The sequence below is a fragment of the Sander lucioperca genome, chromosome 11, assembly GCF_008315115.2.
Source record: "Sander lucioperca isolate FBNREF2018 chromosome 11, SLUC_FBN_1.2, whole genome shotgun sequence".
Lineage (NCBI taxonomy): Eukaryota > Metazoa > Chordata > Actinopteri > Perciformes > Percidae > Sander > Sander lucioperca.
This window is the reverse complement of record NC_050183.1, coordinates 40509845-40534929: the sequence shown is the minus strand read 5'-3', so window position 1 is coordinate 40534929 and position 25085 is coordinate 40509845. Positions and strand designations below refer to the sequence as shown.

General features: G+C 41.0%; 1 protein-coding gene and 1 pseudogene across 2 annotated transcripts in view; both read right to left on the bottom strand.

Annotated features, from left to right (window-relative positions):
• The window catches only part of LOC116059022 (NACHT, LRR and PYD domains-containing protein 12-like), a 35754-nt gene that overhangs the window by 9989 nt on the left and 680 nt on the right, over window positions 1-25085 (bottom strand). For both annotated transcript variants that reach the window (XM_036007548.1, XM_036007549.1), the window contains exons 2-5: window positions 6208-6354; window positions 5607-5704; window positions 3392-5255; window positions 276-449 (exon numbers count right to left, since the gene is read on the bottom strand). In XM_036007548.1, coding sequence (XP_035863441.1) covers window positions 276-449; window positions 3392-5255; window positions 5607-5704; window positions 6208-6335 — 2264 coding nt within the window. In that variant the 5' untranslated portion in view covers window positions 6336-6354. The remainder of the gene's footprint in view (window positions 1-275; window positions 450-3391; window positions 5256-5606; window positions 5705-6207; window positions 6355-25085) is intronic.
• Window positions 11109-25085, bottom strand: part of LOC116059032 — a 16988-nt pseudogene continuing 3011 nt past the window's right edge.

The following is a 25085-nucleotide window of genomic DNA, read 5'->3' as shown; positions in this document are numbered from 1 at the left end:
TGCTAACATAACACGCTACATAGCTTAAGACCTCATAATGCCTTATGTTTCTCCCTCCCGCTAACTTATTGTTCATTAGATGTGACAAAAAAAGCATGCGGGTAGGCTAAGGCGAAAATTGTGGATTAGCTAACATTAGCCAACATATTTATAAAGAATCACATTCGAATTGTAATTTCAGCATTAAAATAGAATTGATTTTTTTTTACTATTCAATTTATATTTAATTTTCGGAATTTGTTCCAACAGCCATAGTGAGTTATACATAAACTGACCTCAGAGTCTCCAGTCTACATTTTGGACTCTGCAGACCAGCACACAGACACTGCACTGCTGAATCCTCCAGGTTGTTGTCACTCAGGTCCAGCTCTCTCAGATGGGAGGGGTTGGACTTCAGAGCTGAGGCCACGACTTCACAGTCAGTCTCAGAGAGTCCACAGGGAGAAAGTCTGTGATGACAAATAATAAAAACATTTAAAATATAATCAAATCTGAAACTTTTATCCTTAAAAAACAGACATTCACAGACATCACATTCGATCAAAAAGCACATTCACAAGGGTCTGATGTTAGATTCAGATATGTTGAGGTGAGAGGTCATGGGACCCCTTTCAAAATTACCATGCCATTCAGACAGAGATCTATTCTGGATTTTGAAAAACAGCTTAAAAAGCTTTAAAAAGCTTGTCCCATTTCAAAAGATGCTTGTTGTTTGAAACTAAACAATGTAAAGTTGTAGCTTTTATTTAACAAGGATGGAGATGTTTTGTTGGCCTCCCCTCACATCCTCTCTGACATCATATGAACTCTGCAGAGACTTACGTATTCATTGGTGATGATTTGGCCCACCCCCTATGCTTAAGCCACGCCCCTTTCATACCTGGTGACCCATTTAAAGTAGAGTCTTGTGTGAGGTATCATTTAACTCGGCAGGGAGTTCCGGTGTCTGAGTGCTGCGCAAATGCACGGTCGCAAGGAGCAGCATCCGCCAGTAACCCCGACGCGCACAGAGGCGCGAGGGCCCGTCCAACGCTTGCAGCTTTAATTGAAGTTGATTTGGGATATTTCAGTTGCAAAACTAATTTAGCTTGGATATGAAAGAGATGATACAGTTGTACAAGGTTCCCTCCAACCTGCTGCATAGAGACAGAGCGCATCACGTCATACTCTGAAAACCACGCCCACTGAGGGGGGAAAACATTTCTCCGCTTCTATCTGTAAGTTAAGCTAACACACCTAACGTTGGACATATCGTTAGGTTGGTGTGATGATGCTGTGGGATCCTAAAGTCTTCCCGTTCTCTTCGCTCAATCCTCATGTCTGTTTTCACTGTTTTCTTCATAACTTCATACTTCAGTTTTTCAGGTCGGCAGCTTATGAAAACTTAAGTTCTGGGTTATTTAGTCTTTTGGTAGTGAAAATCACCACCCATCAGCTTTTAGGAATGTTTCTGTTGTTTTTTAGCAGACAGAATAAAGAGGCGGAAACCTTCACACAATACAAGTCAACGGAGAGAGGAGAGTTTTCCTCTCTCCGGTGGGAGTGGGACTTGCCTCTGTCTCTATTATTAAAGTCTCAATGATTACATCAAGAATTGACCCCAAAGCAGTTACATTAAAGGATGACAACTGTTTTTTTTCCAACCTGGTCCAGATTTTGTCCAGTATTGAGCGAGATCGCAATGTAACCTAATGGGGCAATTGTGGAGCCTTGCTTTTTGTCCAGTAAAAGTGATTCCACGTTATCGAAATAATTTAAATATTGAGCCATTACATTGAAAATATTTTAGATAACAGGAGCCTATGATATCTGTATCCTACTCCATAACAACAGACTACCTTAACGCCTTTTTCTCATCTCACGTTTCACTCTCCACACCGCTGACTTCCGACAAAAAGTCACATCCTGATTTTGATAATGTTGTCAGACACTTTTAGTAACATCTGAGCCTGTCAGTAGCAAACAAAATCACTTTTAATGGACAAAAAGCAAGGCTTCACACTTGCCCCATTCCGGCTTTTAGACATTCGACATTCAGGCATGCTTCTGTTGTTTTCTAGCAGACAGAATAAAGAGGAGGAAACCTTCACACAGTACAAGTCAACGGAGAGCCGAGAGATGTTTTCCCCTCCGGTGGGGGCGGGACTTAAATACCTCTGTCTCTATTATTAAAGTCTCAATGTTTACATTAAAGCAGTTACATTAATGTACTTTTTAACTAACAAAAACATAATAAAGTACAGCTCTACAGACTACAGTCAGAGAGTTTGAGACAATTCATTCAAATTTCCTTTAGAAATGGCCATGCCAGTTGCTCCCTCTCCAAAATGTATCCTGTAACTTTTAATGTAACTTTGGAGCGTTGTCTAACCTTCCCGACAGCTAGCATGACATAGTTGATACCAATGGATTCCTTAGGTCTTCTAGTTTCATATGATACAGACAGAAACCCATTCTGGATTTTATCTATCCATATTGGATCATTCAAATGAAAATCAATTTAAATTGTACAAATCTATTATTTAAAGATAGATATTGTATAAATTGTGAAAATTAACAGAAACATCCTCAAAATTAAATAGTTCAGAAACTGATAAAAATAACTAAATGAAAGATCATAAATAATAAATGTATGTTTGTATGTAAAATAGAGACATTATAGAAACACACTGCTGACTCTGTATACACTGTAAAAAGGCTGTCTGTTGTGGTTAAATGACAGAAGATACTTTAGCTACAAACACAAAGATCAACATCGTCTCATTCTCACAGCGTTTGAGACAACAAAGACATTTCAATTCAATTCAATTCAATTTTATTTATAGTATCAAATCATAACAAGAGTTATCCCAAGACACTTCACAGATAGAGTAGGTCTAGACCACACTCTATAATTTACAAAGACCGAACAATTCCAGTAATTCCCCCAAGAGCAAGCATTCAGTGTGACAGTGGCGAGAGAAAACTCCCTCTCAAGAAGAAACCTCGGACAGACCCAGGCTCTTGGTAGGCGGTGTCTGACGGTGCCGGTTGGGGGTGTGATGAACAGTGGCAATAATAGTCACAATAAAGATAATGGATCAGTGACTAGAAATAGTAGCTGTAGTAGTTCATGGCATAGCAGGGCACTGCAGGTTTGTTACAGGATGTAGCAGGACGCAGCAGGGTGTAGCAGGACATAGCAGGGTACGCAGCAGGACCACGGCGACAGGCTGCAACAATGATTTACACATTTGCAGAGTAACGTGTATAATTATTTACAATAAGCAGGTTCATCTTTTATAGTCTGTAAGTTTTATATTGGTCATGTGTGTAAAGTCTGTATGTTTACTCTAATACTGATGGAGTCAGCTTCACATTGATTTAAAATGATAATCACATCTGGACTTACCGAGCCTTGCTGCAGTTCCTCACAGCTGGAAGCAGTCTCCGTCGTCCCTCCAGTGATGTTTTGTACTTCTTAAGGTCCAACTCATCCAGAACCTCCTCTGACATCTGGAGCATGTAGGCCAGAGCTGAGCAGTGGAACTCAGAGAGTCTCTTTGCTGATCTTTTCTCTGACTTCAGGAACTCTTGGATCTCCTGATGGACTGAGTGGTCGTTTATCTCCGTCAGACAGTGGAAGATGTTGATGCTTCTGTCAGGAGAGATCTTTTTATCGTTCATCTCCTTCAGGTTGTTGATGGCTCTCTGGATGATTTCTGGACTGTTGTCTGTCTGACCCAGCAGGCCTCCTAAGAGTCTCTGGTTGGACTCCAGAGAGAGGCCATGAAGGAAGCGGACAAACAGGTCCAGATGGCCATTTTTACTCTCAAGGGATTTCTCCAAGGCTCTCTTCAGAAAGACATCCAGGGATGGGTAATGATCATGTTCACTGTCATGATGGCTATCTTTCTTTCCAAAAGACTTAAAAATCTTCTTGCGAAAAGACTTTTTTGAGTCTCTGTGTTTAAAGTCTGGTCCCAGGAAGTCCTTTAGTACCTTTGTGTTCCTGTTGGTGTAACAGTGGAACAGGTAGACTGCAGCCAGAAACTCCTGAACGCTCAGATGAACAAAGCAGTAGACTGTTTTCTTGAAGATCACACTCTCTCTTTTGAAGATCTCTGTACAAACTCCTGAGTACAGCGAGGCCTCTGTGACATCCAGACCACAGCGCTCCAGGTCTTCTTGGTAGAACATGATGTTTCCTTTCTCCAGCTGTTCAAACGCCAGCCTCCCCAGCTTCAGAAGAACTTCCCTGTCAGCCTCCGTCAGCTCCTGTGGACTCGTCTCATGTCCCTCAGCATACTTGTGCTTCTTCCTCTTTGTCTGAACCAGCAGGAAGTGTGAGTACATGTCAGTCAGGGTATTGGGCAGCTCTCCTCTCTGGTCTGTAGTCAACATGTGGTCCAGAACTGTAGCAGTGATCCAGCAGAAGACTGGGATCAGACACATGATGTGGAGGCTCCTGGATGTCTTGATGTGGGAGAAGATTCTGCTGGACAGCTCTTCATCACTGACTCTCTTCCTGAAGTACTCCTCCTTCTGGGCATCAGTGAAACCTTGTACTTCTGTTACCCTGTCAACACACGCAGGAGGAATCTGATTGGCTGCTGCAGGTCGAGAAGTTATCCAGACGAGAGCCGAGGGAAGCAGCTTCCCCTGGATGAGGTTTGTCAACAGCACGTTGACTGATGACTTCTGTGTGACATCAGAAACAGCCTCATTGTTGTTGAAATCCAGTGAAAGTCTGCTTTCATCCAGGCCGTCAAAGATGAAGAGAACTTTAGAGCCAGCGAGCTGCTCTGCTGTGACCTCCTGTAATGTTGAATGGAAAACACGGAGCAGCTCCAGAAGACTGTACTGCTCATCTTTGATCAAGTTCAGCTCCCTGAAGGAAAGAGGAATCACCAGACTGATATCTTGGTTTTCCAAACCCTCAGCCCAGTCCAGACAGAACTTCTGCACTGAGAAGGTTTTTCCAACACCAGCGACGCCGCTCGTCAGAACGACTCTGATGTGTTTCTGTTGGTCAGGTGAGGCTTTAAAGATGTCGCAGCACTTGATTGGAGAGTCATGGAGGATCTTCTTCTTGGAAGCTGTCTCGAGCTGCCACACCTCATGTTCGGTATTAACCTCTTTACTCTGTCCCTCTGTGATGTAGAGGACAGTGAAGATCTTGTTGAGGAGGGTTCTACTTCCTGTTTCAGCTCCTTCAGTCACACGTTCAAATGTCCCCTTCAGCCTGATCTTATGTTTCTGACGACCAACATTGACTAAAAAAAGGACAAAGGTGAGAGACAGAAAAAGAAAAACATTTATTACTAATATGAAAACATCCAGTTAAATTTCAGATGGACTCAAATTGTAATGATATTTATGTTAAATGTTTGTTTGCTTCATTTTGAAGTTAGTTAAACATTTCCTTGTAACTAACACAAAAATTCTGAGTGTCTTTCTTGATGTGCATATTGCGTTAGTTGATATCGCTGATATATAAACAATGATAAAATAACGATATGTTGTGCAGCCCTAGTCTGTGCTGTCTGACTCAACAAATGTATCAGTACAACAACCAGTGGTGTGTTCAGACATGAAGACATCAGCAGACAGATGGACAGACTTACTTTGTTCAGAGCTGCTCTGATTGGCTGTCTGCAGTCCAGCTCTGGTTCTGGATCTGGACGGCTGCTCCTCCTCAGAAACATCACTCCTCTTCCTCTCTCTGTGAAAACATTTCTTCATCACTAAAATGATTTGTTGATTGTTGTTGAAAATTCTGAATCATTAGTGGACCTTTGATATTCATTTTTATGAACATATTTTACAAGAACAAACTCAAACACACATAATCAAGATGAGCAAAGCTTCTCTAAAAATGCTGTTTCACCAAATGTTCAATTATGATGTTCACTGATTCAAGATTGCACCTGGCAGGTCATAACAGCTGATTGGAGGAAAGGCCAAACCAACCAAATATTTTGAGGCAGTTTTTTTTATTTTGAGAAAATAAAACATTTGACGCACATTTTCAGATTTAAATAGTTAAAAAAATCTTTACAGTAACTTCAACATTTGGCTTTAAAACCCAGAAAAGATGAGTTAGAAACAGTATCTGCACTAATAGTTCTGCATCATGAATATAATTCTTTTAGCATAACATTTTGTCTTCATTTTCAATGCATCATCACCTTCATCAGGCGGGCTGACAGTAAAACAGTCTCTTACTTTGTGTCTGAGGGTCCAGGTTCATTACTGAAGTCTGGAGGAGGATCTTTGGACCGGTCACTCTTCATAGACAGACAGCCAGATACTACAGACTCTGCTCTGTCCTCCTCTTCCTCCAAATCACTCATCTTCTGATCTGAAGTCAGTCTGAGAGGTAAAACAAGAACACTGACTGCGAGCTCACAACATTTAAAAGACGAGGAGTCAAAACCAGGAAGCAACGATCAGGAAGTAACACACAGAGTATACAATATGATAAAACCAGCCAGCACTCCATTAGTTGTCATGGAGGGAACTATGGAGCTAAAAGAGTCTCAATAAAGATAAATGCACACACTACATTCACATATGCACACACAGGATTCATACATGCACACACATGATTCATAAATACACACACAGGATACACAAATGTGCACAAAATTCACAAATACACACACAAAATTTAAAAAGCACAGAAGATTCACAAATGCATACAAAATTCAGAAATACACACAAAATTCATAAATGCACACACAATTCAGAAATGCAAACATGCCTTTTTTTAAACAGGGAATGTTCTGCAACCAATCAGATATCTCCCTTGTTTTAGCCAATCACAAGAACGCACCCCACGTGGGGGATTCAGAGTGATAGAGAAAGACTAGTCTGTCAAGGTGTACTTGATTGGTTGAACTTATAAGTCACGGCCACTGCCAACTCGGAACTTGCAGACGGAGCAACAACCAACAACGGGACATTTTTAACAATTTTCACCATATTATTCATCATTAAATTCACTTCTGACAACATTTTAGGCGAGAAATCAACTATGTAGAGGTCAAATATGGGTCGTTTTATGAAAATTGATAGCTAATTGCAAATTTTGTCTGACTGTGTGTCGGGAGTTCAGCGGCCGGTGCTGCCTGTGTTGCTGCCTCGCCGCCCGGCCTGCCTTCCTTCACAGACCCCGGCCTGCTGGGAGGTAGATGGAGCTCCGTCACGGCTGGCAGCCCACGGCACTCCATACCTGCGCTAAGTCACCATTTTTTGGGTTAATGGACTACCAAACGACGCTGCCCTGACAGAGCTCCAGGGCCTGCAGCTCCCCTCTTCCTGCTAAATGGCCGCTGTGTGTGAGTGACAGCGTGGTCAGCGAGCTTGTTACGCCAGCAATCTCTCACCACAGGTTCCAGTTAATCTTATAATGGATATGTGTGTTGAGTTATTTAAACAAACGATCATGGAAATAAACGCCTCTTGTCCATCATTCTCATTGATAGAGCTGCGGCTGGATGGAGCTCTATCAATGAGACCTAGCTAGCCTCCTCTTAGACCTCTGAAACCAAACCCCTAATGTTCACAAAAAAGCATTACATTGAAATCGGACACCATAGGTAGCTTTATAAGACATTGGGGTAGATGTTCTATAAGTGGCATGACGAAATTCAAACTGTAAATATATGAAAATTATGCCAAAAGTGTAGCAACGATCTTTCCCATAGGATTAAATGGGACACATAGCTAGCCTAGCTAGCAGCTCTTTCTAAGGAGACCCCTAATGTTCACGAAAATGCATTAAATTGAAATCGGACACCATAGTTAGCTTTATAAGACCTTGAGGTAGCTATTTTATAAATGACGTGACGAAATTCAAACTGTAAATATACGAAAGTTATGCCAGCAGCTAGCTACCAGCCAGCTCCGGAGCTCCGCGGAGCCCCGAGCCTTGTTCGTCCAGCACCCAGGGAAACGGTGACTTTCACTGGGTATGGAGTTTGCCGCTTTTTCATCAGACTGTGTGGAGCTCCTAAAGATGAGCAAAACATTACGTGAATTACTACGAGAATGGATGACTCCACGCACATTCATATAGCGCTGTGTGAACGCGTTCATGTGATTGTCTTATAAGTAAACAATCCCCCACGTGGGGTGCGTTCTTGTGATTGGCAAAAACAAGGGAGATATCTGATTGGTTGTAGATCATTCCCTGTTTAAAAAAAGGATTTGTGTGTCGAGCCAAGTCAGGGCAGTCTCAAAATTCACACACAAATGCAGTGAAGTTCACAGACCGCAAGCAGTTTGTAAATCAAGATATATTTGTGTGTGCATCAGAAATACATTTCTGAATCTTGTCCTGTGCATTTCTGAATCTTGTGTGCATTTGTAAATGTTGTTTGCATTTCTGAATTTTGTGTGCATTTCTGAGTTTTGTGTGCATTTATGAATTTTGTATGCATTTGTGAATCTTCTGTGCTTTTTAAATTTTGTGTGTGTATTTGTAAATTTTGTGCACATTTGTGTATCCTGTGTGTGTATTTATGAATCATGTGTGTGCATATGTGAATGTAGTGTGTGCATTTATCTTTATTGAGACTTTTTTAGCTCCATAGGGAACTGTGAAATTGAGAATTTAAAAAGCTATAAGACATATTCCATAAAGCCCTGCATTAAGTCAGTGCTGAAAGCTAACAGTAAAATAATAAATAGTGGTCTAACACTCACCCTGCCTCAGCCTTCAGTTTCCTCCTCCTGCTCTCTTCTGTCGACTCAAAATGATCTCTGAACTGACTGAACTCTTTCACTTTCTGGGTTTCTTCCCTTTTCTCATGAGCCTGGGGCTGTGTTACGTGGTTCAACACCTCGTTCACTTCCCCTCAGCACTTCCCCTCAGCACTTCCCCTCAGCACATACCCACAGACATCTTAAGTGTGGTTCCAATTGTCTGAAAAACTGAGTGAACTTGGTGAGATCAACCCTTGGAGGGGCATACGCTAGACTGGATCTGCTAGACGTGTCAACGTCAAAGGATGTGCCACAGGGCCAGCCTTATTCTGCGTCTGATTGGCTTACCCGGGTATTCTTACCTGTAACCCTAACCAATCCTCACTCCCTATGCCTAAACCTAACTACGTCAACTATTTGACATAGATTTAGGATCTACCCCTCGGAGGTCTGAGGGAGCGAGTATACAACAATGGTCACTCGAAAGGTTGATATCACCCACATAAACGCATTGCAGTTATGCATTTGGTGCAAGAAAATCCCTCCATGGTTAGGTGGCACCGATGTACAACCGGTAAAACTTCTGTTGCTGATGTAGGAACTGTAAGTAAGAAGGGATCCTGCATCATACCTACCTTACTGTCTGAGTGGGAGTGTCTGAATAATGTGAACACAGATCAGTATTTTTAACCCTAATGCAGCTGACCAAACACACAAATACAAAGTATGAACTGCAACATGTCGGTGTATTTATTATTGCCATTTCTGCCTGTTATCTGTCTAGCATATTTTACTAGTCTAACACAGATGATATCTCACATTTTACATATTGTTTGACTAGCTGGGCTCAGGCTAACAAATCCACTAGGAAGCCACTTGAAACTGAGCGACCCTACGTTTGTGTGTGTGTGTGTGTGTGTGTGTGTGTGTGTGTGTGTGTGTGTGTGTGTGTGTTCCAGATGTTGTATTTTAAATCCAAAGATTATGTGATGTTGTATATTATATATGAAGGAATATGAATTGTCTTTAATGCATTTATAATAGTTGTATCTTGCAGTGTTGATAGTGTTATAAACTTGTTATTATATCTTGGTCTATATCTAGAATCTATCGTCTGTATAATAAACATTATTCATAAACTATAAAACTTGTTCTGATTGTGATTTCTGATTAATTATTATAATCAACATATCTCTGGGTCTGTAACATGTTTCTCATGTTAACTTTCAGTAAGTAAAGTTGATTTCTAGAGCACATTTAAACACACATTAATCTGACCAAAGGGCTGAATAAAAGAACATTAAAATGTAAATATCAAAACCCAAAAAGAAGATCCCAACACCAACAACAAGCAGCAGTTCCCAAACCCAGAATGATGACATGATGAGACCAGATAGAGAGATTAGAGAGGTCTAATGGCTCTTTATCCCAGATATAAAAACAGAAATGGAGGGAGACCATCTGATATGTGAAGGCAGCAGCTTCCACCGTCGTGGAGCAGCAGCTGGAAAGGCTCTGTCCCATATTTGGCAGTTTGCAGATGATCTGTATCTGTGTTTTATTATAAAGTTAATGAAATAAAAGGTGTTGTACTTTGTCTCAGCTACAGCTCTGAGTCTCTCCCTCTGCTCCCGTTTACCTCACCACTGATCTCACTTCATGTCCCGCCCACAACACTATCTGGTTGGTAGATGTTAGACGAGTAACAGCCAATCAGCACTCACCATGACATGCAGCAGCCTCAGTTTATTGTCAGATAGTTTTGTCTCTGTGATGTTTTGTATAACAACAAACAGTGCAACAGTCAGGAGACAGAATATAAAATATAAAGAAATATGAAAAGATTTATGTGTTTTTAAAGTGTAGGAGCTATGTTTGATGCAGGATTGTTGGTCCACTGAAACATTCAGCATCAAAAACATCAATATTTAGTCAACCTGAACAGCTGTTCATTTCCTCTGAATCCCCCTGAAGATTTCTGTCACCAAGAGAAAACTTTGGTCCAGAGACAAAAGTCCTCCAGCCTTAAAAAAAAGCCACGCTGCATTCAGCAGAAGTTGTTTCTCTTTTGATTATTTTTCTAAAGTAACGATGACATGAGGCTGTACAAAGGTCAAAGAGATTTAAAGGATGTGACCAATGACCAACCAGTATTTCTTTAACCAACAGTTGAATGTTCACTCAGAAATCTTTCTCAGTTGGTTTTCTGATGTTCTGATTCTGCATCTTGTTTGTCCATCAGTGAAGTTCTGTCTCCATCTAGTGGCTGAAACTAAGAACAGCACTCCCTCTTTACTGGACTCAATCACTTTCAGAGTCAAAGTCCACTTATTAAAAACAGACTTTACCAGCTTTTCATTTCAAAGAGACAATGTGTACCAGTCAGTTATTGTAGAGATCCATCCCAACTCTCCACAGTTTGGTTCTTCAGATTAATCTCAGCTCTCTGGAAAGGACTGGATCCACCTCACAGAGAGCAGAGATCAGAACTGAGCTGGCTGCACTTCCTTTTCTTCTCACCGTGTCCATCACGTCTCGTGCTTTGTCTGCTCTGCCTGTTCTGACTGACTGCATTTCACCATCAGTTATAACACCACGCTCAAGGAGTTTATCCAGAAGCTGGTTCAGAACAGGATCAGACACTCGCTCTACAAACTGTCTCCGAACTAGCAACAGCTTTTCTTCAGCGTCCTCTGCTGGGACGCTGTCATCTGCTGGGACGCTGTCATCTGCTGGGACGCTGTCCTCTGCTGGGACGCTGTCCTCTGCTGGGTCATTCCTCCGTGGATTTGACCCAGTTGGACCTGGAAGATAACCAGGGAAAAGACTGTTGTCATTTTGTGTTTTTCTTTAAGAAGTAATCAGAAACCAAAAGTGAGACATTTATATTTCATATTTTATGGTTTTGTGATGGTTTAATCTGATTGATTAATCTGTGGATAATCTGGTTACCTAGATGGAGACCTTGTTTTGAAACAGCCAATCAGATCTTTCAGAGAGTAGTGAGGTCAGCGTTGTCTCACAGGCAGAGCAGCTCCAGACGCTGAACAACAACCACATTAGCTTCACGCTGAAGTCTCCTTCTGATCTAACTTACAGACATGAACAGTCCTGAACCTTAGCGTGTTGAACGAGCCACCAAACTAACATTCACCGGGGAAAAGTGCACTGCTAACATCAGTTTGCAGGCTAGATAGATGATTAGCTTCAGCACATTAAACAGCATGTAAACATACCTGCAGATGTCACTTTAGTCAGTTTAGATGCTGCTGTTGTCCTGACTCTGTAATACAACCAACAACACACCTTTTTCCAATGACATGCAGCTACAGTACAGTGAAGCGGCTGGGATGAGGATCAGCACCTCTAAATCCGAGGCCATGGTTCTCAGCAAGAAACTGATGGAGTGCCCACTCCAGGTAGGGAATGAGTCCTTACCCCAAGTGAAGGAGTTTAAATACCTCGAGGTCTTCTTCGCGAGTGAGGGGACAATGGAGCGGGAGATTGGTTGGAGATTTGGCGCAGCGGGGGCGGTATTACATTCAATTTATCGCACCGTTGTGACGAAAAGAGAGCTGAGCCAGAAGGCAAAGCTCTCGATCTACCGGTCAGTTTTGGTTCCTATCCTCACCTATGGTCATGAAGGCTGGGTCATGACCAAAAGAACAAGATCCAGGGTACAAGCGGCCGAAATGGGTTTCCTCAGGAGAGTGGCTGGCGTCTCCCTTAGAGATAGGGTGAGAAGCACAGTCATCCATGAGGAGTTCGGAGTAGAGCCGCTACTCCTTTGTGTCGAAAGGAGCCAGTTGAGGTGGTTTGGGCATCTGGTAAGGATGCCCCCTGGGCGCCTCCCTAGGGAGGTGTTCCAGGCATGTCCAGCTGGGAGGAGGCCTCGGGGAAGACCCAGGACTAGGTGGAGGGACGTCCAGCTGGGAGGAGGCCTTGGGGAAGACCCAGGACTAGGTGGAGGGATTATATTTCCAACCTGGCCTGGGAACGCCTCAGAATCCCCCAGTCAGAGCTGGTTAATGTGGCTCCTTGAAGGGAAGTTTGGGGTCCGAAGATAAGATGGATGCAGCTACAGTGCGAGTTTATTAACTTGTTGTCTCTGTCGTTTTCTTGTTCCGTTAGGTGTAAAACCAGCACTCTCACAGAAATTTGGTAAATCTGAAGGGTCTGCCTGGCTTTACAGAGGCTAGACAGGAAGTGATGTGAGGATAGCTCTGTATAAAGACATCATGCTCGGTATCGTGCAAATTATACTCTGCATCTGCATATTTGCGAGGGTCCATCTAATGTTTCAACATCTGCTCATGTGTCTGTGATCAGGTTTAACACTGCAGGAAGTGACAGGTCAGAGCTTAACATCAACATCAGCTCAAACATCAGCTGTGCAGCTGTGCACTCCCATACCAGTAAAACCATTCCACATGAACCAAATGACATACATCTATGATCAAAATATCTTCCTTCCTCCTGGTTTGTTAATGTTGTTCACAGTTACATAATGTGATTTGAACGGTCGAGTCACCATTTGTACAGTCTATATGTTACGAAGATTCATTTACGGTATTGTTCAGGTGCCGCCAGATGTCCGTCCCCTTCCTCTGTCTTTGTGTTGGCGTTCTAACCTCTGGTGGATTTGTGAGGACTATGGTTAACTGCTCCTCAGATCTCTGCAGGGTAAATCCAGACAGCTAGCTAGACTATCTGTCCAATCTGAGCTTTCTGTTGCACGACTAAAACTACTTTTGAACATACACATGTTCCACCAAAACAAGTTCCTTCCCGAGACTATTTAGCAGAGGCACCGTGGCTCTGTCCGGCTCTCAGCGCTGCCTAAGACGATTGTGATTGGTTTAAAGAAATGCCAAAAGCGTGAATAATGAACGAGATGTGAAGGTCTCTGAATGCGTATCAGAGCTATACATATCTATTCTTTTGTATCACTGCGGTCTAAACTGGGACATCAGGTGGAGTGATGCTGCAGGAGGGTGAAACCTTTACCTCTCAGACTCACGTCACACTTCAGGACTTCTCTCCTCTCTCGGTCCTGGAACATCAAAGTCATGTTCTCTGGGATCGTCTTCAGGAGAACTTGAAATGTTGGATGGTAATTTGGTCCATACCTTAAGCGAAATGGTGCACTCTGAAAACCAGAAGCAACGTGTCATTTTCAAATCTGTTAAAAATGTTTATCTGGCTGATTGTGAATATGTTTTCAACATGCAGCCAACATGATTATCTTGATTATCATGATTATTATTCTGTTTATCACCAGTAGAAGTGACTTAACTCACCTCAGGCTGTATTTTGTGGACCTCAGGCTCACAGTGGACACTGTAACGTTGACCAAAGCTGACATCACAGTAGGAAGGGATCTCAATGTACTCAGCATCTTGGTATTGCATTTTAACCTTCAGTAACAGGACATTTTTATTAGTTTAGTTTATGCTCAGATAGTCAAGTCCATTTAAAACAACAAATGTTGGCCTAAGTGATTTACAGAATAAAAACACAACATACATACTGTAGGTACATTAATAAAAGCGTTAATCCTGTTTTCATTGTGTTTTCATTTGGAAGGCTGGTTGACTCCTCCCAACAATCGCCACATACCGGCTAATTAACTAGCCTGAGGTAAACGCTAGCTATCAGTACTGCCAGACTGATCTCAATAAGTGGCATATGTATTACACGCCAATTCGTATGCCATTTTGGCGTGTTATCAAGACGCATAATCACTTTTTAGCGTGTTTATCAACGCCGTTTGGCCTCCATTGACCTACATTACCTTGCGATTGCGTGTCGCCGTAGGGAGTAGTATGAAAGCCCAAAAACTTTCACCCAGGAGACCGGGGCTCATGTCCCATGTGTCACGTTTCCTAAACCCAACTGTCCCATTCTTCTTTTACTAAACCCAACCGTGCCGTTCTTCTTCTCCTAAACCCAACCCGTCGGCTGTATACGGTGTAGACATACACGCGGATAGCTCAAAATGCATACATTTCCTATTGACTTCTCAGAAATCATCCATCAAAGCCAGTCTTTTTGAATCTTTTCATTTTTAAATAATGAAGTTTACATAAAGTACTGAGGTTGTTTTCTTTAAGAATACCTAGGTATTTATCTCTAGACTCACTTAGGCCACTATTTACGCTTTATGGTGGAAGTATCATGAATGACAAACAGAACTACACCAGAGATGTAGAAAAATAAAAAGAGCAATCTGAAGATGTACAGATTGATTTTTACCACAGCATGAGGAAGATGAAGAAGAGTTGAGGCAGATGGTGAGCACATATGTCAGACAGCTTTACCTCAGTTAAAGGGATGTTGCCAGGCAGCAGTAAAACATTGAGTACTGGACGAGCAATGTTCAAAGATCGGAGGAACAGCAGAACTTGGGCCTCTATTGGCAGTGAGATGTTCAGAAATCTTCTAACGATATCCCAGATCAGGCCAAAGGCAGAGAGGTGAGGGACCTTCACGACCACATGAGTGTCTGTAATCTTCAGCGGCTCCAAGATGTTCATCCCATCATCAGTGATGTGGACGACAGACAACAGCCATCAACAAGCAGCGCTGGGAAAGAAAAGACCTGTTACACTTTGGTTTCATTGATAAAAGATTAATCTACCGTTTATTTAGTTCTACTTGAGTTCAGAGACTTCAAATTAATCCAGAGTCATTAACTCTGGAGCACCCCAAGGATGTGCAAGTTCGCCTCTATCCTGTACCTTATTATTATTTCTGTATTATTATTTTCCTGTTCCACATGTGATACGTGTGTTAAGTCTTGTAAATTAACTCCACTACTCCTTTAATTTAAGTACTACACATGAATACACACAAGCAGTAGTATTTATTCGTTCTTTAACATTGAAGACAGTAATGTCTTTACCATCCTTTGTTTCACAGTGTGGAAGGTGGAGCTGACAGACTGCTCCATCCTCTGAACACTTGATGTCAAACAGCGGCCCTGCAGCCATCCTGCCAGCTGATTGGAGGAGGCTCTCATCCCATTGGACAGTGTTGTACAGCAGCTCCGCCTCCTGAGTCGTAACAAACACCAGTCCAGTCAAAGCACACTGGAACACACCTGGACCAGGACACCTGAACCTGTCAGACACAGAAGGGCCAATCACAAACAAGCTCTACCTCTGTGGGTCAGATGATGTGTTGAGATCAGCTGTTGTGAACTTCTGACAAACACCTGTGTGTCAGAATTCATCCAGGTTCTAAAATACGTTGGGAGCAACAGATTTGGGGCTAAAGTCAGGCTTAATCTGCGCGGCAACACAAACAAATAACAGATGTGATGACTGCATTGCTCAAAAAGATGGGGACCAAACTGACTTTCTGGACAAGAGAGTGAAGCAGCAGCTGCAGGAGTAAGAAGAGTATGAGCTTTAAAAGTGAAGTGTAAGCACTGAAAGCAGTTGAAGTGACAGGTGAAGTGTTTGTGGGGGGGGGTTTATGAAGATGTTAGAACATCTGAAATGCAGTTCTGATGGAGTATACTGATGCACTAAAAAGAGATAAACTCACCTGAGAAGGCTGAACATTAGATTAAAGTGTAACTGCTGAAAGGAGTTGACTCAGTTTAAGGTAGAAGTATTCTGCATTGTATGACTGGGTTACCTGTATGAAGTCTTTCCAGACTCAGTCAGCAGCTCAGGTGTGAAATGGAACATTTCCTGAAATAATAAAAAGAACAAAAAGAGTTGATTAGAAACTGGCCACCCATCACTTTCTACTCTACGTGCACTATTTACTCTGTATCCATCACTTCACTTTCTACTCTATGTGCACTATTTACTCTGTATCCATCACTTCACTTTCTACTCTACGTGCACTATTTACTCTGTATCCATCACTTCACTTTCTGTCAGAATGACTAAATTATTATTAAGTGAAATGATTCTGCACAAATGAAGCTTGCAGGACTCTGTTTGACAGCAGCTAGTGGTTTCAGAGATGAGGAAGAAGAAATGAGTTTGAATGAGTTCATGAGGAAGAGAAGAGAGAGAGGAGAAGGTAGAAGTAAAGGAATATTAAACACTGGAGGGGGTAAAACTGAGGAACCCCAGTCTGATCACTGATAAATTAATAAAATATTAAAGTGAAACACTGACATTTGTATCAGGAGCCTCTCCACACACAAGCTGCTGCTGCTTCAACCTCTCTGGATCATCAGGAGACAGCTGATCCTCTCTTCTGTCCTCAGACACATCAAGGTCTGTCTTTGACGTAGACGGATCTGGGGGAGAGAAGAAGACACAGCAGCTGTCAAACTCTCTTTTTTTAAATCCTGGTGACCCACATTAATAAACCTCTAACAGCAACGTCCTGTTCAAGGCAATGAAGTACTTCTCCTCATGTTTCCTGTTGTTATCTACTGAAAACTTCCAATAAAGTCAGAATGTAGATATTATATCATGTTTAAGTCGAGACCAAGTCCAAAGTGGGTTGTTATAAAGTGAAGACTGAGTTTATACAATAACATTTAGAAATGACAGATTCGAGACAGAGAAGAACAAAGCAACAGATCTGCTGTGGTTCCTGGGATTAACCAGCGCCTTAAAGGAACACGCCGACTTATTGGGAATTCAGCTTATTCACCGTAACCCTCAGAGTTAGACAAGTCAATACATACCCTTCTCATCTCTGTGCGTGCTGTTACCGTGGATTTCCACAGGATGCGGAACGTCTGCGGACCGGCTCCGCTGCGGAACGGCTGCGTGCTCCGCCGTCCGTCAATTCCCACCAGGTCCGGATTTGTTGCGTAACGGCTGCGGCCAGCCGACCACGAGATCTCGCGAATTCACATATGTTCGTGCGATATAACAGGATGTAGTTTCTATAAACAGAACCACAAAACCAACAACAGTTTGTTTCCATCCAGAGGAGTAGAGGGGAAACAACTCTGAGCTGTGTTTTCAAGGTGTAGTGCAGGGAAATATGACCTGCCATGAGCACGGTGTATTTTATTTTGAAAAGTATCCGGATGTTTTATTTTGTTTCTGTTCTCGACTTCCTGTCCCGCACAATCTGAATTGTGCTGAATTGCTGCGGAGCTCTCCGTCGTCCGTCAAAAATAGAAGCTCTGCGTATCTGCTCCGGAGGGCTGCGGACTGACGGAGCTGGGACGGACTCGGGACGCAGACGTTCTGCAGTCAGTGGAAATACACACATTGACTTTAATGTAAACCTAATGACTCCGTCGACGTTCCGGAGATGTTCCGCAGACGTTCTGCATCCAGTAGAAATTGCCGGTAAGGCTGTCTGACGACTCCAGCAGCAGCAGGCCCGCATATAACATGCAGGTGAATGGCTCCAGCAATCCTACTGCTCCCAATAAGTGACAAAATAATGCCAACATGTTCCTATATACATGTTGTGATTTGTAGAGTCACAGCGTGTACAAAAAACAACGTAACATGAGACACAGATATCTTCTAACCGTAAACAAACCGGGAATTAAATTCTCAGAAGGAAAAGCTCTGCTACTTCTGCTACTTGGGCGGAGTGATTAGCTTTGCAGCAAGCCTGTCTGAGAATATAGTTCCCGTTTTGTTTACGGTTAGAAGATGGCTGTGTCTCATGTTACGTTGTTTTTTGTACACACTGTGACTCTACAAATCACAACATGTAAATAGGAACATGTTGGCGTTATTTTGTCACTTTGTCACAATTGGGAGCAGTAGGATTTCTGGAACCATTCACCTGTATTTTCTGTGATGGGCTGCTGCTGCTGGGGCCGTCAAACAGTGTTATAGCACGCACGGAGATGAGAAGGGTATGTATCGACTTGTCTAACTCTGGGGGACACGGGGAATAAGCTAAATTCCCAATAAGTCGGCGTGTTCCTTTAAAGCACACAGCAGCTAATCTTCCAGTTTTGCTCCTGCTTTAACAGCGTTATTATGTTTCTTTGAGATATTTACTCACCTCCTTCATGTCTGTCAGGTGCAGCCCTGTAATCTCTGCAACTCGTCCTGAAGGGAAAAACATGAATAAAGCAGTTATTTTATGAGGAGAATTAAACTAAATCATCATCAGATGAACCTTTAAGACTGAAGAAACTTCAACTGATTTTAACACTACAGTAAAAGTACTAACTTAACTGAAAATGTGTACTTCTCTGCTTTTCTCCGCTCTGTGAAGTTAAGTTAGGGAGAAATCTAGCTGTCGTTAGCCATGGTATGTGCCTCTGTAGCAGTAACACCAGTTACCGGCCCATATCTAGTCCAAAACAGTTAAAAACCATCTGAATGTTCCATCTACTTTTAAATGTTACCTGATAAATATGTAAATATGGAGTCTGTAATAAAAAATATTCAGACAACACAAATGACAGGACAGATACATATATGATGATATATGATGTGAAAGACAGTAAAACATCAGCTGTGATTACTGGACTTCAACAGAGCTTCTGCTCTGTATGAAGACCAAATGGTTACTAAATGTAACGCTGGTTTATGAAACAAGACCCAGTGATTTACTTCAGTCAGACTGATCTCAGAGCTGTGACAAAGATGAACTGATCAGTTGTTTAGTGTTGAAATGAGAGAACAAACACTTTGAGATCAGATTTGATGGTTGGACAGTTTGATGTCTCTGTACATGTTGTGATGCTGTCAGCTCTAATTCAGATTTATTTCCTACAGACATGAACACAACAACAGTTGTCTTCACATCAACTCAAACACATGATCCCAACAAGCTTCTGGCTCATCTGATTGGCTGTCTGTCCTCTCTCTCCTCTCGCAGCTTCACTGAGAAGGTTGGAGGTTTACAGGAAATACTGGTCCTTTGCTTTGAAACTAACTGTGTTTAGTTCAATACTCCTGAGACCAGCATGGACTGACTCCAACCCTCTACTGACCACAGAGTATCCAGTCGATAGTTTGGATTCTCTACAAGATCACACAGCTGCTTCACTCCTGAATCCTGCAGCTTGTTTCCACTCAGGTCCAGCTCTCTCAGATGGGAGGGGTTGAACTTCAGAGCTGAGACCAGAGAAGCACAGCTGATCTCTGACAAATTGCAGACCACCAATCTGAATAAAGAATAAATGATGAAGATAAAAATCAATTTCTAATCCAATCAATACTGTATTGATCCTTTAAACAGCTGCATTTGGAAATATTCTTTGGTCTCTTTGTTTTCATCTGTGTGTGTGTGTGTGTGTGTGTATGTTTGTGTTTCTGTGTGTGTGTGTGTGTGTGTGTGTGTGTGTGTGTGTGTGTGTGTGTGTGTGTATTCTGAAGGATCAATATGATATATATCAATATGATCAGACATTATTTGTGAAACACTTTGAAATTAACAGAAACCAAAGAAATATTTCTACTTCAGCAAGTAAACTGTATCCATTTAAAAGCAATATTACTTCAGAGGATCTTCTGTGTACAGATGTGACCACTTACCAACAATTATAAACATTAATAACTTTAACAGCTAACAGTGGAAATTTTCTACAGTTTAATTAACAAACACTAGTTTCGTGTGACTGCAGAAAAAGATTTACTACAAGAAAACAACATTTACAACTTCATGGATTAAGTTATGTTTGTACATAAATTAGGTTCCATTGTTAATTAAGCAGAGCTGAGACACGAGAAGCACAGCTGATATCTGACAAACTGCAGTTCCACAATCTGAGTAAAGAGTAAATGATGTAATCTTAGAAGACAATCCTCCCGTTTAAAATCATCCAAATCAATAATCTGTTCAGAGATGAAGAAGGTTCAGAATGTAGAAGTTCAGAAGATGGAGATTCCAAACACCTGAACCCAACAGGATGACATCTCTTTGTGACAGGACAACACATTCTCACTCCCATCACGTCAACAATAGACGCTTGGTCAGGTGCCTTTGGCGTTTGTTATTGATGCATAACGTCACCTTTAGCGTCATATTTAGACACGCTTGGCAGGGACCCTTGGCGTCACTATTTAAAGCTCAGGTCGGGACGTACATTTAACTGATATGGGACACAAGAATGGGACAGTTAGGTTTAGGAAAAGATCATGGGTGACCAAGCGTCAGTATTTTACGAGTTGGGAGTGAGAACGGGTTGGACAGGAAGCATCGTACACATGTTAAAGTGTTGTTGGTCACAGATTAGACACGACTAAACATACTTTAAACACCTGCATTTGGAAATATCACATATCTCACGTTTCTCAGTTTGACTTCAGACTGTTTCTGTGACAGAGAGACTTCAGTTATTATAAATCTAAAAGTTCTGTAAAATACAGTGTTTTGAGGGTTTTATAAGAAAAGACCTTCTTGAAAAGGCCTTGGACTTCTTGTAGATCTTTTAATTATTTATATATAGATATGTCTCTCTCAAGTGTCTCAGTTTGAGTTCAGACTAAATTTGTTCAAACTGTTCAGACTGACACACAAAGCCAGAAAACAAGTGAACTGAAGGGAATTTAAAAGTTCTGTTATGGATTTAAAGCTGTCAATCGTCCTTTATAATATTATTCAAATTTTATTTCTTTTTGTATTCAAATAATATTAGAATATGTAATGCTCAAATGCAGCTTGTTATTAATATGTACTACACTACTCAGGCTTATGCATTGTCAATGCCACTATAAGCATGTGGTTGTTGTCACACGTTCTGTCCACTAGAGGGACCTCCAACATCAGCCTGGCCTTGAAGGAAACCTACGTCATGGCGCATTGCATTTCTGGCACGCCGCTTTGTTTACTTTCATTTTCCACCACGAGTACACAGCGACAAACACAAATCAACAGAGATCTCTAAAATGAAACATTATCTAACAAGTGTATTGAAGCGGCTCTGTTGTAAAGGCTAACGGTGCTCGGTTAGCACAATGACATCATGTTAAAAAGCACAACCAAAATGATTTGTCATAAACTAAGTAACAAAAGTGTTAGCCACAATGCTTATGGCATTGATAACGGTCAATGGTGCTGTCACTAACGTTACTACAACCTGTTTCTTGCAGATTGTCACGTTACTGAGAATACAGCTGTTAGAAGGTAATATATGAAGTGGAAGCTAACGCTGACAGCTGTAGGGCAGCTAACATTAACTTTAGCTGTCTCCATGAAGCTCTCAGCTAAACTCCTATTACTTGCAGTTAAGAAACAAGAACAAGCTTACTAATGATAACATAAGCATTTTGGCTCGGTGGATGTTGATTTTAAGGTCATGTTGAAACTATTTCCCAGCTTTCTTCCGATTTCCAGACGCAGTCTGTCACGCCCCCCTGTACTAACGTAACTCAGTACGAAGTGTTAGCCCCTTATCTTAAGACCTCACAATGCCTTGTGTTTCTCACTCCCGTTAACTTATTGTTCATCAGATGTGACAAAAAAGCATGCGGGTCGGCCAAGGCAAAAATCAGAGATTAGCTAACATTAGCCAACATATTTATAAAGAATCACATTCGAATAGTAATTTCAGGATTCAAATAGAATTGATTTTTTACTCTTCAAATTATATTCAACAGCACATTAACTGATGACTTCTGTGTGACATCACAAACAGCCTTCTTGTTGTTGAAATCCAGTGAAAGTCTGCTTTCATCCAGGCTGTCAAACATGAAGAGAACTTTAGAGCCAGCGAGCTGCTCTGCTGGGACCTCCTGTAATCTTGGATGGAAAACACAGAGCAGCTCCAGAAGACTGTACTGCTCATCTTTGATCAAGACTTTCGGAATTTGTTCCAACAGCCCTAGTGAGTTATACACTGTATGTGAGCACGATACATGAACTGACCTGAGAGTCTCCAGTCTACAGTTTGGACTCTGCAGTCCAGCACACAGACGCTCCACTCCTGAATCCAGCAGGTTGTTGTAACTCAGGTCCAGCTCTCTCAGATGGGAGGGGTTGAATTTCAGAGCTGAGGCCACAACTTCACAGTCAGTCTCAGAGAGGTAACAGTCAGAAAGTCTGTGATGACAGATAATAAAAACATTTAAAATATAATCAAATCTGAAACTTTTATCCTTAAAAAACATTTAATCACAAAGAACATTCACAAGGGTCTGATGTTAGATTCAGATATGTTGAGGTGAGAGGTCACGGGACCCCTTTCAACCATTTCAAAAGATGCTCGTTGTTGGAAACTGAACAATGTAAAGTTGCAGCTTTTATCTAACAAGGATGGAGATGTTTTCTTGGCCTCCCCTTATATCCTCTCTCACATCAAACTGCTAGGTATTGCCTCTAATTTCCTGATATATTTGATTCAGATTCATAAATTCAATGTTTATTTGGGGTATTTCAGTTGTAAAACTAATTTAGCTTGGATATGAAAGATTATACAGTTGTACATGGTTCCCTAAACAGAAACATTCCTAAAAGCTGCTGTGTGCTGATATGCACTACCCACAAGGCAAACAACCCAAAACATAAGTTGTTATAAGCTGCCAAACCGAAAAACTGAGCTTTTAGGAAGACAAAAGTGGATACAGACGTGAGGAATCAGCTCTGAGAATGGGGAGACACTTAGCTGGGGGGCAGTACTTAAATGCCTTTTAAAAGTCTCAATGATGTACTTTTTATTCAACATGAACACAATAAAGTGCAGCTCTACAGACTCTACAGTCAGAGAGTTTAGAGACATTTCATTCAGATTACCTTTTAAAATGACCATGTCAGTTTCTCCCTCTCCAAAACATTATACCTACATTATTACATTACGTGTCATTTAGCTGACGCTTTTATCCAAAGCGACTTACAATTGCTATATATGTCAGAGGTTGCACGCCTCTGGAGCAACTATATCCACTGCGCCATCACAACCCAGTATCCTGTAACTTGTAATGTAACTTTGGAACGTTATCTAACCTTCCCGACAGCTAGCATGACATAGTTGATACCAATGGATTCCTTAGGTCTTCTAGTTCCATATGATACAGACAGAAACTGGGTTTTATCTATTAATGTTGGAACATTCAAATGAAAATCAATATAATTGGAAAAATCTATTACTTAAACCAGGCCTGATGAAATTAACAGAAACATCTATTAAAATTAAATAGTTCAGAAACTGCTCATAAAAATATGATTAAAAACAACTAAGTGAAAGTTATTATGAAAAAGCTTAAACGTCATGTGATGTTAGTTCAGCAGATCACAAATAATAAATATCTGTTTGTATATAAAATAGAGACATTATAGAAACACACTGCTGACTCTGTATACACTGTAAAAAGGCTGTCTGTTGTGATTAAATGATGACAGAAGATACTTTAGCTACAAACATAAAGATCATCATCATCTCATTCTCACAGCGTTTGAGACAACAAAGACATTTGCGGAGGTGGAAGATGTTGATGCTTCTGTCAGGAGAGATCTCATCACTGTTCATTTCCTTCAGGTTGTTGATGGCTCTCTGGATGATTTCTGTGTATTATTATATATTAGTTATTCAGCCAATCAGGATTTTGTGTCGACAATCAAACTGTTGAGTTCATTCCAACATTTCTTTCCTCTCCAGTCCACAGGGAGAAAACTGACTCAGAGACTTTAACAGTAAAATAATAAATGTTGGATGGTAACACTTTACAATAAGGGTACATTAATTAGCATTAGTTAATGCATTAATAAGCATTAACTAACCGTTATTAACAGTTTAATAAGTTGTGTAATAAATATGTATTAACAATGCTCATGTTAACTAGGTATTAATTGATGCATTATTTACCATTAGTTGATGCCTTAACTGTTAATCACAGTTAACTAAGGTGGATATTTTACCATTAGTTAATGCCTTAACTAACTATTAATAACATTTAAATAAGGTGTATATTTTAACATTAGTTAATTCTTTAACTAATTATCAATAACATTTAAATAAGGTGTATATTGTAACATTAGTTAATGCCTTAACTAATTTTCAATAACATTTAAATAAGGTGTATATTTTAACATTAGTTAATGTACTAAAAAGCCTAAACTGAAAAAAACAGCTAACTAAAGTGTCTATCATTTACAAATGTTGTTAATGTTAACTACGGTATTGATTGATTAACTTAAAGCCCAATTTATATAAATTATTGTGCATGCCATATAATTAGAGATGCACCGATTACAACTTTCTAGGCTGATTCCGATTTCCGATTTTCATTGAGTTAGACCAGCCGATACCGATTGTAGCCAATTCCAATTTCTTTTTTTCTAACCACTTTACAGCACACACAAATATTTATTTTCTATATTTTCTTTAACAGAACATTTTGCACAGAACATAGAACATGTGTTGAACAGATAATGGATCACTATAAAATAGAACTATATAAATTACTCCTGGTGTGGGAAACTCACACACATCTAAAGAGAAGTTAGAACCATTTCCTTCTTTTCACATCAATATCAACTAAAGAAATGTGATTTAG